Consider the following 14,028-nt stretch of genomic DNA (forward strand, 5'->3'; position numbering starts at 1 on the left):
GTGAGAAAACGAAACCTAAAAGACGTCGGTATTTTGAATTTGAATGTAGTAACCGTTTTTGGCCACATTCTTACATATGGCACCTTTAAATTGGTACATTTTAGCATGTGGAAGAAAATAAGCAGATGATTGATAAAGAGTTTTTAGTTTAAGCGATGACTCACCGCCTCTCTGGGCTGAAAGTCCTTATTTCAACAAATCGGAAGCTCCTTGTTTTCCGTCCTCTTGTTGCGTTCTTTAGAGGCACTGCCTCCAGTTTGACTGCAGGTGCGCTAAAGGAGCTAACGGAGCTAACTGTTAAAGGTGCCTGGACACATGACGTCATGCGCTTCTTTTTCAGACTGCAAATCATGTTTATGTTTTGAAATCACGTTTTGGCATGTGGCGCCACCTACCGCCGTCTACCAATCATTGCAGTCAGTAGAGTCTAAGCTGCCCGAGCACGACCACGTCTGAGCTACAACGGCGGAGAAAAACGAAACCTTAAAAGAGGTCTGTATTTTGAATTTTGAGTGTAGTAACCGTTTTTGGCCACATTCTTACATATGGCACCTTTTAAAATGAAGACACCGGCATTGAAATGACCTCGCTTTGGCACAAAACCCCCCGGCTTCATTCCGATGCAGAATCTCTGACAGGACACTGAGCGTCGGCTCTGAATCGTCCAAAGAGAGAATGGTCAGCGAGGAAAGTGAAGTCGGAGACGGGGCGCGAAAAAAAAGGGATTAATTATAAGGTCGTCTGAAGACGGAGGGATGACTTTTGTGAAGAAGGTCACGCAGGGCCCTGAAATCAACAGAATACTTTTATAATATTCCTAATCCTGGTGGTGTGGCAGTGCTAGGGAGGAGTGAAAGGGGGGAGTACGATTGCAGATATGATGAGATTAGGGCGAAAGGAAGGAGGGAGGGGTGGAGAAGAAAGCTGGGATGAGTTTCTGATGGCACAGCAGGTTTTTGCCTTCCCTGGGGAACACGGGGGGCACGAGTGGAGGAGGAGGAGGGGGAGGAGGAGGAGGGAGATCAGCACTCTGCAAAGGACAAAGGAGGGAGAGAGTGTCTCTGTACTTAGATTTTATATGTGTGTGTGTGTGTGTGTGTGGTTCGCTACTGTACCCACAATTCATCGCTGCAGTCAATGTCACGCTGAGAACCGCTCTGGTCAAAGCTCGGTGTCACTACGGGATGCGTAGTTGACAAATAATCCCGTTAACGCGCGCCTGTGCCGCGGCGTCAGTTTTGTCCGTTAAGACAAAAGGAGGCACGCCCCAGATTCGCGTGTGTCCTCAAGGAGAAAACGCCGTTCAATCGATAGCTCGGTGTTTACGGTTGTATATCGTGCGTGCGGGGTCGCGTACTTATTTTGCGCTTCTTTACAGCGTCCGCTTCACTGTGTATCCCCCTGCTCCCGAAGCTGTTTACCACACAGATCTTGGTCCTAAAAACTGAATATCTTGCCATATTTCAGTCACAGGAGTCGGAAAAACAGTAAAAATTGCTCACTGAGTGGAGTGCTCAGTGCTGCCCCTGGTGGATCGAATCAGCCAGACCGTTCGTTTCGTACATTTCATCTATCTATAAATTCCAGGAACCTCTACCTGTGTCTGTCTGTTATTTGCAGATCCTAATTAAATTAAGTGCTCAACGCGTTTCCATGACAACTGACCGGAAAAAGACGTGCGGCTTGACACCATGTTTACGTGACTCCCGATTAGTTAAAATTTGCCTCTAAAGTAACGCTAAACTTTAAAAACACATACGCGCACATACGCAGTACACGGGTACAGCTGGTTATTTGTCGCGCTGCCCTTTTCGTTCAATAAACAGACCGCTCCGGTGTAGGCGCGCTAACGGTGCTAAAGGAGCTAACGGAGCTAACTGGTAAACGGTGCCCGGACGCCGGTACGGCGGCACGTAAACATGGTCCGATTGATTCCAAACTTGACACGCGTCTCGCTACGGGTACGAGTAAGCGCAGTGCCAAGTTTGATGTTGTTCGGATAAGCGATGCAAAAGATATCGGTAAAAGAAGCTTGCATGTTGGCTTTCGCTGCTCTACTGTAGCCACGCCCCCTCGCACTCACACAGCACTGTGGGCTAGCTAGCTGAGAGACTAAAAACACGCACACAAAAACTACTAGTATTTTAAATTAATGAAAAAGTTAGATGGATAATAGATTCTTTTACAACCGTTACGTTTTCTTTTTGTCGTCTGTGACTGAAATGCCTGAAGAAATCCATACAGGACCAGGATATGGTGCTTTATCTGCTATAGTTACTGTTTTATGGCTGCGGTGATATATGATGAGACTTTAGTTTGTGATATTAGTGCTGAAATAAGTATTTATGTGGTTACTGGACAGATGGACAAGGGGAGAGGGATGCTGAATCGTCTTTTAGTGACATTTAGTGGTCAGTCGGGGGGGGAGTTGTTGACATAATATATATATAAAACTAAAGGCACTATCCTTGTTTTTCAGCTGGTGCGGTTCAGGTTCAGTTAATGCCTCAGGAAGATCAAGAGAGAGAGAGAAAGAGTGAAATAAGAAAAGGCTCCTGCTGCGGTGCATGCTGGCAGCACGGCGGGGGAGCTGTTTTAAGAATCTTCTTTTAGAGTTGTGTACGCATGCACAACTTTTAATAAGTATGCGGGAAAAAGGATCTAAAGCGACAAAAGATCGAAAACTGACAGTTACGTTGCTGTTCGTGTGGCTGTGTTTTGCAGATTTGGTGAACTACGGTCAGCCACACATTACCCGAAACAAAGAAAAACCAATAAAAAGATATGTAAACACTTGCAGGAGATGGCTAAAACAACAACAACACACCTCTTTATCTTCTTTTTTTCCCCATCGCTAAAATCTAAATATGAAAAATTTAAATTGCTATCGACATATAGTGACATCTCTTCTCTTTGACTAATTTACTGTACACATCTTTGTATGGACAGGAAGCTACGTACAGTTTTATTTTTTTTGGGGGGGGGGGTGATTTCTCTACTGTGTCTGTACATGGAGCGGGTAAGGCCTCGACCCTGGTGTCATGCATTGTCACAGCGCAAAAAAAAACGGATGTTGGGAGCGAAACCAAAAAAAAACAAAACAAAAAAAAGAAAACAGTTTCACTTGTTTTTCACCAAAGCGATGCTTTTATAGAAAGAATTTCAGGATGTCCAGACAGCACAACGACAAGAACTCAAGTCGGCGGGGGGGTAAAAGAGGGGTAAAGGAGGGGTAAAAGGGGGAAAAGTGGGAGGAAAGTAATTCATTGTTTCTGAAATGAAATTTTTCCAAAAGTAAAATTGGTGCCTCTAAAAACGATGATTGAGTCTCTTTGTGCTTTTGTAGTTAGTCAGCCGATCCACTAGGGGGGGCCCATCTTTGGGGAGTTTTAAAGAGAAAAAGAGGGGGGGGGTAAGAAAAAGAGGGGTGCCACCGTTTCCCGGTTCAGGGAAAATGGAGTCTTAATAACTGGCACCGGCATCGTGTGATTATTAGGCAACAAACTATCGACAGAAGAATCACATTTATAAACAAAGATTTTCTTTTTATATTGAAAGTTTTTTAAGATTTTTTTTTTTTTTTCGTTTGTATAGTTTTTCACTGCATCATCATCATCATCATCATCATCATCCATCATCATCATCACTATTCTAGCACAACAGCGTGACACATTAGTATACCGTAAAATCATTATAGGCGTTCGCTCGTCGTCACGGCAATGCAGCGGCGGAAAAAAGCTTCTTAATATATTACTCTGTGTCTCCTCTATTATAAATAGCTCTTGATCAGGAGTGGATCGTGGCAGGGGGAGGGAGGACAGCACCGTCCTGTACAACAAGACATCCAGGGGGAACCGGGTTTTGGGTCCGACGTGGACTCTGATTCAACCGTAAAACCACTTTTTTTGGATGAGAATTTGAGAGGATTGTTTCCTCCTGTTGAAAGCAAATGGCACTGTAGTACGAGTGAGAGTGTAATATAGTGCGTCTAAGACCACACAATTAACAAACTACAACGTACACTACCGTTCAAAAGTTTGGGGTCACTTAAAAATGTCCTTATTTTTGCAGGAAAAGCACTTTTTTTCAATGAGTATCACATTAAATTAATCAGAAATACACTCAAATATACATTGTTAATGTGGTAAATGACTATTCTAGCTGCAAACGTCTGGTTTTTAATGGAATATGTACATAAGTGTATAGAGGCCCATTTCCAGTGTTCTAATGGTGCTAGTCAGGGCCGTTTCTAGCTGTTTGGGGGCCCTATGCGAGATACTATTTGGGGGCTCCAATTTTTTCAAACTCGAGGTAGAGATTCCTAACTTTTTCTGATTTACCCCACAAACGGGTACAGGCTTTGCAAATATATGCATAATGAATGCATCCAATACATGCAAATAAAGACAGGTACTTTTAATTCTCAAAAATATAATAAAATATGAGTCTGAACTTGCAGTTTGGGGGCCCCCTGGTGGCTGTGGGGCCCTATGCAGCTGCATAGTCGGCATATAGCAAGAAAACGGCTCTGGTGCTAGTGCTGTCAAACGTTAATGCGCCAACGCACGCCGCGTTTCCGCGACGACTGACCGAAAAAAGACGCGCGCGACGTCATGTTTACGTGACTCCCGATTGTTAAAATGAGTCTCTAAAGTTAAACGCCAAACTGCAAAAACAGAGGCACACATACGCAGCACACAGGTGCGCTGGTTATTTGTAGCGCTGCTCTTTTCGTTTAATAAACAGACCGCTCCAGTTCCACTGTAGGCGCGCTAACGGCGCTAAAAAGAGCTAACGCAGCTAACGGAGCTAACTGGTAAACGTTGCCTGGACTCCGCTGTCGCGGCACGTAAACGCGACGTCATGCGCGTCTTTTTTCTGGTCGGTCGTCATGGAAACGTGTCATGCGCTAGCGCGCGTTAACCTATTGCACAGCACTAAATGGTACATTGGGTTTGCTAGTCACGTTAGCCGGCTATTGGATGATAAGAAAACCCTTGAAAACAGTGTTGCTTGTTCTTTGAGGAAAAAAAAAATCATTATTTCTAATCTTGTCAATGTCTTGACTATATTTTCTATTAATTTTGCAACTCTTTTGATGAATAAAAGAGTGACTTTCCATGGAAAACACAACAAAAATTGTAAAGGTGACCCCAAATTTATGAACGGCAGTGTATTTAGTGGGATTATGTTAAAAAAAAAACCTTTATAATCCCAAATTATACAGCAGATATCGTCGAATATGTCATTAAATGTGTGTTATTGTCAATTGTAAAAGGACTTGACAAACTAAAGTGTGCTTTCCCCCATTGTTGTTGACGTCGAAGAGGCTGTAGCGTGGCGGTGATGATGATAATCTGGATGAGTTTGGATTGTCTTTACTTCAGTGAAGGAGGGGGGGGGCAATGGTGTACAAAAATTGATTTGGTTGTTGTTGTCAGATCATGAAATGGCTGTTTGAACCCAGAAGATCACAGTACAGTACAGTTACTGCTGTACACACAAAGTCCAAATAATCTGTTGGATTAAGGTCTTGATATATTAGGGAGATCTTTGATACTGTCACGCCTTTTAAAAAACTTCACTGATGTTTGTACTGAGTGATGATGGTGCTATCCATCCCTCCATCCCTCCCTCCCTTTTACTTCTCCTCATCCTCCTGTTTTTCTCAGCAGCAGGGACGGGGGTGGTGGTGGTGGTGGGGTGGGATTAGGGCCTGGGGGTCAGTGTCGGTCGTAGGCCGAGGCCGTCGCCGTGGCCGCCGGGCCTGCTCCTCGTGACGCGGCGCTGTAGTAATACGGCGACCCTGTGAACACACGAGGACATGCTTTTTTTATTCACTCAAATTTACTTACAATTGCTGTTCAACAGAAACACAACACAGCATAGAGTAAGAACGACGAAGACTGAGAGTTGTGTTTAGTTAGCTAATTTCTTCTGATTTAAAAATCCAGTGTCCAGCGAATTAATCCTGGATTTTTAAATCCCTGAGAATTGAAACCCTTCCGTTTGTCAGTAATTTGTCTGCCTTGTGATGTTTCTCTTCAACCCTGCATCGTCCATTGAATGAATTGTGACACTTATGCTAACGCTAATGCTAAAGCTTGTAGCATCTGTGGCAAAAACAGAGCATACAACAGAAGAAAATGGCCCATTCATTGTGACACTAATGTTCATTGTGACACTAATGCTAACGCTAATGCTAAAGCTTGTAGCACCTGTGGCAAAAACAGAGCATACAACAGAAGAAAATGGCACGTTCATTGTGACACTAACATTCATTGTGACACTAATGCTAAAGCTTGTAGCTTGGTAAAAATAGACCAGACAAAAGAAGAAATTGACACGTTCATTGCGACACTAACGTTCATTGCGACACTAATGCTTACGCTAATGCTAAAGCTTGTAGCGTCTGTGGCAAAAAATAGAGCAGACAGAAGAAGAAATTGTCACATTCATTGTGACACTAACGTTCATTAACTAATGCTAACGCTAATGCTAAAGCTTGTAGCTTGGCAAAAATAGAGCAGACAAAAGAAGAAATTGACACATTCATTGTGACACTAATGCTAATGCTAAAGCGTGTAGCGTCTGTGGAAAAAAATAGAGCAGACAAAGGAAGAAATTGGCACATTCATTGTGACACTAACGTTAATTGTTACACTAATGCTAACGCTAATGCTAAAGCTTGTAGCAACTGTGTTGATGCCGATTAACGCATTTCCACTGGTCAAAAACCTGTTTAAACCCCGGATTATACCATTTTCGTGACTAGCAGGAACGGGGTATAGTGCCATCTAATGATAAACCCCAAATATAATCCTGCCACGGCCATATATAGACGTCATGAAACTGCAAATCCAGCATTTACAAACACACATCAAAAACGATAAGATCCTTTTTTCTAAAAACGATGACGGTAATAAGAGCGAACGAATACAGCAGAAGCTCAGCGATTAACATAGTGAGTGCAGGTTTTTTTTAAAATACGATTTTAAATAAGGTTTTAAATGACAAAAATCAAACCCAGGTTGTAATGAATCTGAATTATCCTTCAGGGGAGGTGGTGTTACTGAATTGTGTAAATGTGGGAATGAGCAGCCTTCAATTTTCTGTCAAAGATTATATTTTACTTTGAACATGAATAGTAAAAAGGCCGAGGACGAGATGACACGAGCTGATGGAGCTAATGACGGAGCAGACGAGCTCTCTTTTTCATGTAAAACCAATAAAATGGACTCGCTCTCCTTCCTTACACACACTCTCTGTCTCTCTCTCACACACACGCACTCACACACTCTCACATAAGATCTAAGTGACAGTCTCGGGCTGACACACTGAGTACAGCTCTACTACCACTGATCCCCCGAGTCTATTCTCTCCTCAGGGAAGAGGTCAATTCAATACTGTAACCTCACACAGACTCACACACACACACTGCAACCCACACTCGCACAAGGAAAAAGAACACACACACACTTTCACACACACTCACACCTGTCTCTGTCACTTCCATCAATCAGCCTCGCCGGAGTGTTGACAGGTTGTGTCTGTCCACAGTCCAGGTAATCTCAGGAGGCTTTTTTTGGGGGGAGGAAGTGAGGCATTAAGCTGCTCTGACAAACTATTTAGTCTCACAATCTGGCACTCTCAGACACACACACACACACGCGCGCACACACACACACACACACACACCGTCTCTCTATCTACCCTTTGCCTCTTTATTTAACTCCCATTTCTTCCATTTGTCACCGCGGCGACACATCGTTACCTGCCTCTCCTTTTTCTGTCAGATCTCCCAGTGTCTGTGAGTGTCCGTTGTTTCCTCAGATTATGTGTATGCTGTGTGTTTTGATAATCTTATACCTTATTTTATAACGTATCAAATTCCCCCCCCTGCAGGATTAATAAAGGTAACACTTTAGATTAGATATTCACCATAAACTAGGTGCTTAATAACATATATTAAGCACATATTATTCTACATAACCTTATTCTACCTCTATTACGACATGAATTAAGATTTTTTCCTACATAAGGTGTTAATACGTGCCTAATATTTACTAATAAAGGGCTAGTATGCGACTTATATGCATGTTAGTAAGCACTAATACAGTCTCTCATCCACATTATTGGCCTTTTTCATTTTATTTTGAAAAGTTGCTGCAGACACCTAATGGAATTAATCTAACATAATATATATATAATAAATATATATATATAAATAGCATACTAGCCCTTTATTAGTAACCATTAAGCACATATTAACACCTTATTCTACCTCTATTACGACATGAATTAAGATTTTTCCTACATAAGGCTTTAATACGTGCTTAATATTGACTAATAAAGGGCTAGTATGCGACTTATAGTAAGCACCTTGTTAATGTGTTCCCTAATCTAAGGTGTTACCTCCTAATCCTAATAATCTATTGATCAAGATGCATCAAATGACAATACAGCGAGGTCTAGTTTTAATGTGAAAGAGACTTCACAGTTTCCCCTTTCTCTTGCTCGGCCGTCACCTTTCCTAATCTGTGCACCTTCTGGATTATTATCACACACTTTTATTTAATTAATAATTATTAGTCTCCGTCCACCTACCTTGCATCTGTCCCGCCTGGCTGGTGAAGAGACTGGACGAGCAGCCGATTTCCGTGCCCAGGAGAGAACCATAATCCTGTTGAAAGACTGGAGGACAGAGAGGGGAAGGAAGGAGTTATAAAGGGAAAGGAAGGAAGGAAGGAAGGAAGGAAGGAAGGAAGGAAGGAAGGAAGGAAGGAAGGAAGGAAGGAAGGAAGGGTGAGGTCAGCGCAGAACTGACCCACTGACCTTTAAACATGACCCCTAAAGTGACTCCCTATAGACAATGACTTTGACACTGACTGTTTTTGGCTCAGGGTTAATTTGACTGTAGTTGAACACTGATGACTTTAAATAAAACATAGAAAACAAGATTTTCTAACATTTTCTTTTATCATAATAGGCAAAAAAAAAGGCATTTTTTCATTTTAAGCGTGTTCATTTTCAGGCTCATATTTGTGCTCTGTTCTGTTTTGACCAGCGTTTTATTTACTAATTTACTTCAGTGAACACCGAGAATGCACAGATTAATAAAAACACAAACACTTAATCTGCAATACAAAATCAAATTGGCAGCCAAGTAGACAAAAGTTTATCATCCGAGCTCTAATTTTTATCGCCGGCTCTGTCGTGGGCAGAGTTATCGCTGCTGCGCTTCGACTTCCTTGAGATTTGTTGACGACGTTTGCGGCAACACACGTCAGCGGTGACGTAAATCCTTTTAACTGAGAGTAATCACGTATTTTTAAACCAGAGAAAAAGAGTCAAAACTCTGAATTCTGGCGAGATTTAGGCAAATGAATTGGTTTTAAGAGGCATTTTCTTCCTTTTCTTCAAATCCTTTTACACCCAACGTGACCAGTTGACAACAATCCTTGCACAGAACTACGAGTTTGCTGTGTTTTACTGTACAATAAAATGGAGAAATACTATTTAATACAATTTACAACAGAGTATTAGAGGACCTTATAGAATGAAATGGCGTTAATTGGTAGAATAATCGATCCTGTTGGAAATAATACGGGGATTCACTCACCTAATAAACTGGGATTAGGAAATCTCCATGATTCATTGTACGTGGAATACTGAGGATGGGAATATGGACTTCCAGAAAAATCTCCACCTGAAAGAAAGAAGACGAAAACACAGTTTAGACACAACAGAGAAACAGATAATTGTTGTTTTTTTGGAAATGGTTTGGTTGGTGTTTTATGGAGTGATGGATGTTCTCCTCAAGGTTTTCTTGGTTCCTGCTATTTTGAATTTGAGTGTAGTAACCGTTTTTGGCCACATTCTTACATATGGCGCCTTTAAAATACTTTTATTGAATTTCAAGCAACAACAACATCAGGATACACCACCATCTCCACATCATCACGTGAAAAAAAAAAACACGGAGCGGAGATGCAAACAACAACGGTAAACAAAAACAAACGGTGTGTAAAAAACATACAAAAAGTCCACATTTTAAAGAATGACATTGTCCCAGGGGTGGCGCTGTTCCCTATCTCGGGTTCTTCTCCTCCTGAGTTCTGCTAAAAAATGTGTTTGTAAACTGTGTCACTGTTTACTACTGTTTGATTTATGACCATGATGCACCTTGTTTTGACCCTGCAATGCATAAGGTCCCCATGCTCCTGGTCTATATAGTGATTTAGTTTTCCCTAACCTGATCTAAGTTTTTCTCTTTTTAGTGCACGCACACACACACACACACACACACACACAGGATTTGCAGTGCAGAGCTCAGTGTAGAGCGTGGTGCTCCTGCTGCCATGCCAGTGGATGATAGCGTAGCTTTTCTCCCTCATTTACCACCTACTGTCTGGGGGTCTGCGCTCTTCCTTCTCGTCTTCTCTTCTCCCTCTTTATTTTCCCGTCTTTCTCGTCCTCTCGGCCCCTGACTATAACCCTCACGTCACCCTTCACATCAAAACAACATTCTTCTTCTCCTCCTCTCTGCTGACTCTCTCCGCTCTCTTCTCTCTTTTATTTCTTTTCTCCTGAACCTTCACTCCTCCCTGGAGGAGGGTGGGATCCCTCTCCCATAGCTGACAGTCACAGACCCCTGATGCCCTCCTCCTCCTCCTCCATCCTCCTCCTCCTCCTCCATTCCTTTTTCCCTCTCGTTCTGTCGGTTCTGCCTCACTGCTCTTCCACCCCCCCCCCCCCCCCACACACAGTGTCAGCCCCCCTGCTGCAGAGAGGTAGAAATAGAAAGAAGACAAACATCAGAGCAGAGTTGCTCGCTTAATGAAGGGATGATATTAGACAGCGCCGACCCAAAAAAAAAGAAGGAGAATAATTTGCCTAAGAGATAAAAACACGAATGTGAAGCTAAAGTTGAGCGATGATCACCTTCAACTGAGAGGAATTTAGATGTTGTTTTTTGTATGTGTTCTTGTACTTGTGGCATACTGAGGACCAGTGAGGGGTTTTTAACCAACAAAGTGAGGACATTTTTACAACGTGAGGACATTTTGGGCCTGTCCTCACTTTGTCTTCATTGGAATCACTTCCTTGGGTTGTAAACATGCCCAGGTCCTCAATTTGGTACCAAACCTGGTGTTTCACACACTTTTTTGCTCTGGGGCTCCACCTACAAACATGTTATGGTACTGCACCCAGTAGTTCTTTATAGATGTCATTCATGAAGTAGATATTTGTAATTGTGTTGATTTATAAAGTGGAAATGCTGGTCCTCACTTTGTTAGCACTTTTACCTGGTTTTAAGAGTGTGTGTGTGTGTGTGTGTGTGTGTGTGTGTGTGTGTGTGTGTGTGTGTGTGTGTGTGTGTGTGTGTGTGTGTTCTTGTACTTGCAGCATACTGAGGACCAGTGAGGGTTTTCAACCAACAAAGTGAGGTCATTTTTACGGAGTGAGGACATTTTGGCCGGTCCTCACTTTGTTTTCATTGAAATCACTTACTTAGGTTGCTGTAACATGCTATACTCAATTTGTCAAAAAAAAAAAATGGACGACATAGTATAGTATGATGATTTTGTAAAATTTTGGACCAAAAATGTTGGGTCAAATTTGTTTTTCAAATTTTGGACGACATAGAATAGTATGACGTTTTTGTTTTGGACCAAAAATTTAAAAAAAGAAAAAAAGTTTTCCATCCCTTTTTTGCTCTGGGGCTCCACCTGCAGACATTTTATGGTACTGCACCCAGTAGTTATTTATAGACGTCATTCATGAAGTAGATATTTGTAATTGTGTTGATTTATAAAGTGGAAATGCTGGTCCTCACTTTGTCAGCACTTTTACCTGGTCCTCAGTATGCAGCAAGTACAAGAGTGTGTGTGTGTTCGTGTGTGTGTGTGTGTGTGTGTGTGTGTGTGTGTGTGTGTGTGTGTGTGTGTGTGTGTAGCTGTCAGGTGGGGTCGGGGATGTGGTCTCTATGGCATCCTCGGGTGCGAACATCCTCTCCTTGTCATCGCCATAGTGACGGCAGCGTGTCAGGTTGTTTAGGAGATGAAGGGAAGAAGGAGGAGGAGGAGGTTGAGGAGGAGGAGGAGGGGAGTCTCCCTTGTGTAGCTCGGTGTCAAGGTCGCACACACACACAAACAAACACACACACACGCAAACAATCGCATGCCGACACACACGGAGAAATATGCTGTCAAACCTGAGGACAGGACGGGGGGTGAGCGCAGGGCGGACAGGGCGTCAGGGTTAGCCGTCTTTAGACGTGTTGTTCCTACATGTCCACTGAAAGTGTGTGAGAGTGTGTTTTTGTGTGTCTGTGTGTATGTGTGTGTGTGTCACAAACTGAATGAGTGGGGAATACGCAGCGGCAGGAACTTGTAAACAACAACGTTTTTTGGTTTTGTTCGACTGTTTCTCGCTCTGAGATCCACTCGGCAGTGAACGTTACACTGACCGTAGGACCACTGGAAGACACACACACACACATATATATATACACACACACACACACACAGAGAGAGAGAGAATGGTGGGTCCAAAAATTGAAACACAAAAGCGACCGTAGAAGGCGGGAGTGGAAGGGAATGAATGAATTAGTCGTGGGTCACTGGTGATTCTCATTAAAAACAAATTACTAACGTTGAGGAGGGACAGCTGTGCTACTGTGGCTGGTTTCTAATGATACACACACACACACGCACACACACACACACACACACGCACACACACGCCACCCCCCTGGGATTACTGTCAGCCATAGTTTTGACAGACAAGAAAAGAGGAAGTGGAGGAAGCCAAGTATATCCCCTAAAGACTCGCACACACACACACACACACACACACACACACACACACACACACACACACACACACACACACACACACACACACACACACACACACACACACACACACACACACACATCCATGGGGATTTGTTTCATGGAAGTACAGTTACGCATCTGCTGAGACCATGACGAGAGGTGAATGGATTACTGTAAAGTGTGTGTGTGTGGGTGTGTGTGTGTGTGTGTGTGTGTGCGTGTGTGTGTGTGTGTGTGTGTGTGTGTGCACTCACCAGGTACCATGCCGGTGAGAGAGGGCGTGGAGTAGCTGCCCTGTCCGGTGGGAGGAACATGTGGAGGGTAGCCTGGTAGAGTGGTGCTGGAGATGTCTCGACCTGTAATCACACAAATACAAATACATACATGAGGGCTTAGATTTGTGATATTTAACACTTTTTGTAACTCGTTGTGAGTATTAGATGTACTTTTTCTTACATCACAAGCCGCAAACTTACAAAGTATTATCCTCAAATCTGTAGCCAAAAAACCTCATAAGGTCCAAATGAGTCACAGACCAACTGGGCACTGTAGTTTATTTACTTCTGTACATAACTACAGCCATATGGAGAAATCCACCTCTTTTTAAATGGTCTCTTTTTAGGATTTATGTCCTAGGACATTTTGACCTTCAAAATAAAAGTCATAACTTGTGAGGTAATGTAGCAATGTAGCCTCAAACTTCCAAAATGATCCTCAAATCTGTAGCCATAATACCTCATATGGTCCAAAATGACTTAACGAATCCACATTAATGAGTCACAGACACCTGAGCACTGTAGTTTATTTACTTCTGTCTGGTTTTAACTACAGAACTCAGCTTGTTAATGGTCTCTTTTTTAGGATTTATGTCCTTAGAATATGATTTAAGATCCTCAAAATGTAGATAAGTAACATTTATAGGTGCTTCTTCATGGAGCGTAATCAACTACCTTCAGATATCCAATAAAAAAGACACGTGGGCTGCAGGGAATCTGAGATCTGGGATTCAGTAATAATAAAAATATGAAATAAAGGAGATTTCTCTATACAATGTAGGATTTCGACCTTCAAAATAAAAGTCATAACTGGGTGAACGGCACCTCGTGAGTAAATTACATCACGAGACTCAAACTTACAAGTATTATCCTCAAATCTGTAGCCATAAAACCTCATATGGTCCAAAATT

At 42.6% G+C, this 14,028-nt stretch overlaps 1 protein-coding gene across 2 annotated transcripts in view; it reads right to left on the reverse strand.

The window, feature by feature from the left end:
• Positions 1-5,723: 5,723 nt before the first annotated feature.
• Positions 5,724-14,028, reverse strand: part of pax5 (paired box 5) — a gene marked incomplete at both ends in the record, with an annotated part of 50,139 nt that continues 41,834 nt past the window's right edge. For both annotated transcript variants that reach the window (XM_083909717.1, XM_083909718.1), the window contains 4 exons: positions 5,724-5,806; positions 8,608-8,694; positions 9,623-9,709; positions 13,097-13,198. In XM_083909717.1, the coding sequence (XP_083765843.1) occupies positions 5,724-5,806; positions 8,608-8,694; positions 9,623-9,709; positions 13,097-13,198 (359 nt within the window). The remainder of the gene's footprint in view (positions 5,807-8,607; positions 8,695-9,622; positions 9,710-13,096; positions 13,199-14,028) is intronic.

The sequence above is a fragment of the Microchirus variegatus genome, assembly GCF_963457635.1.
Source record: "Microchirus variegatus genome assembly, chromosome: 23".
Lineage (NCBI taxonomy): Eukaryota > Metazoa > Chordata > Actinopteri > Pleuronectiformes > Soleidae > Microchirus > Microchirus variegatus.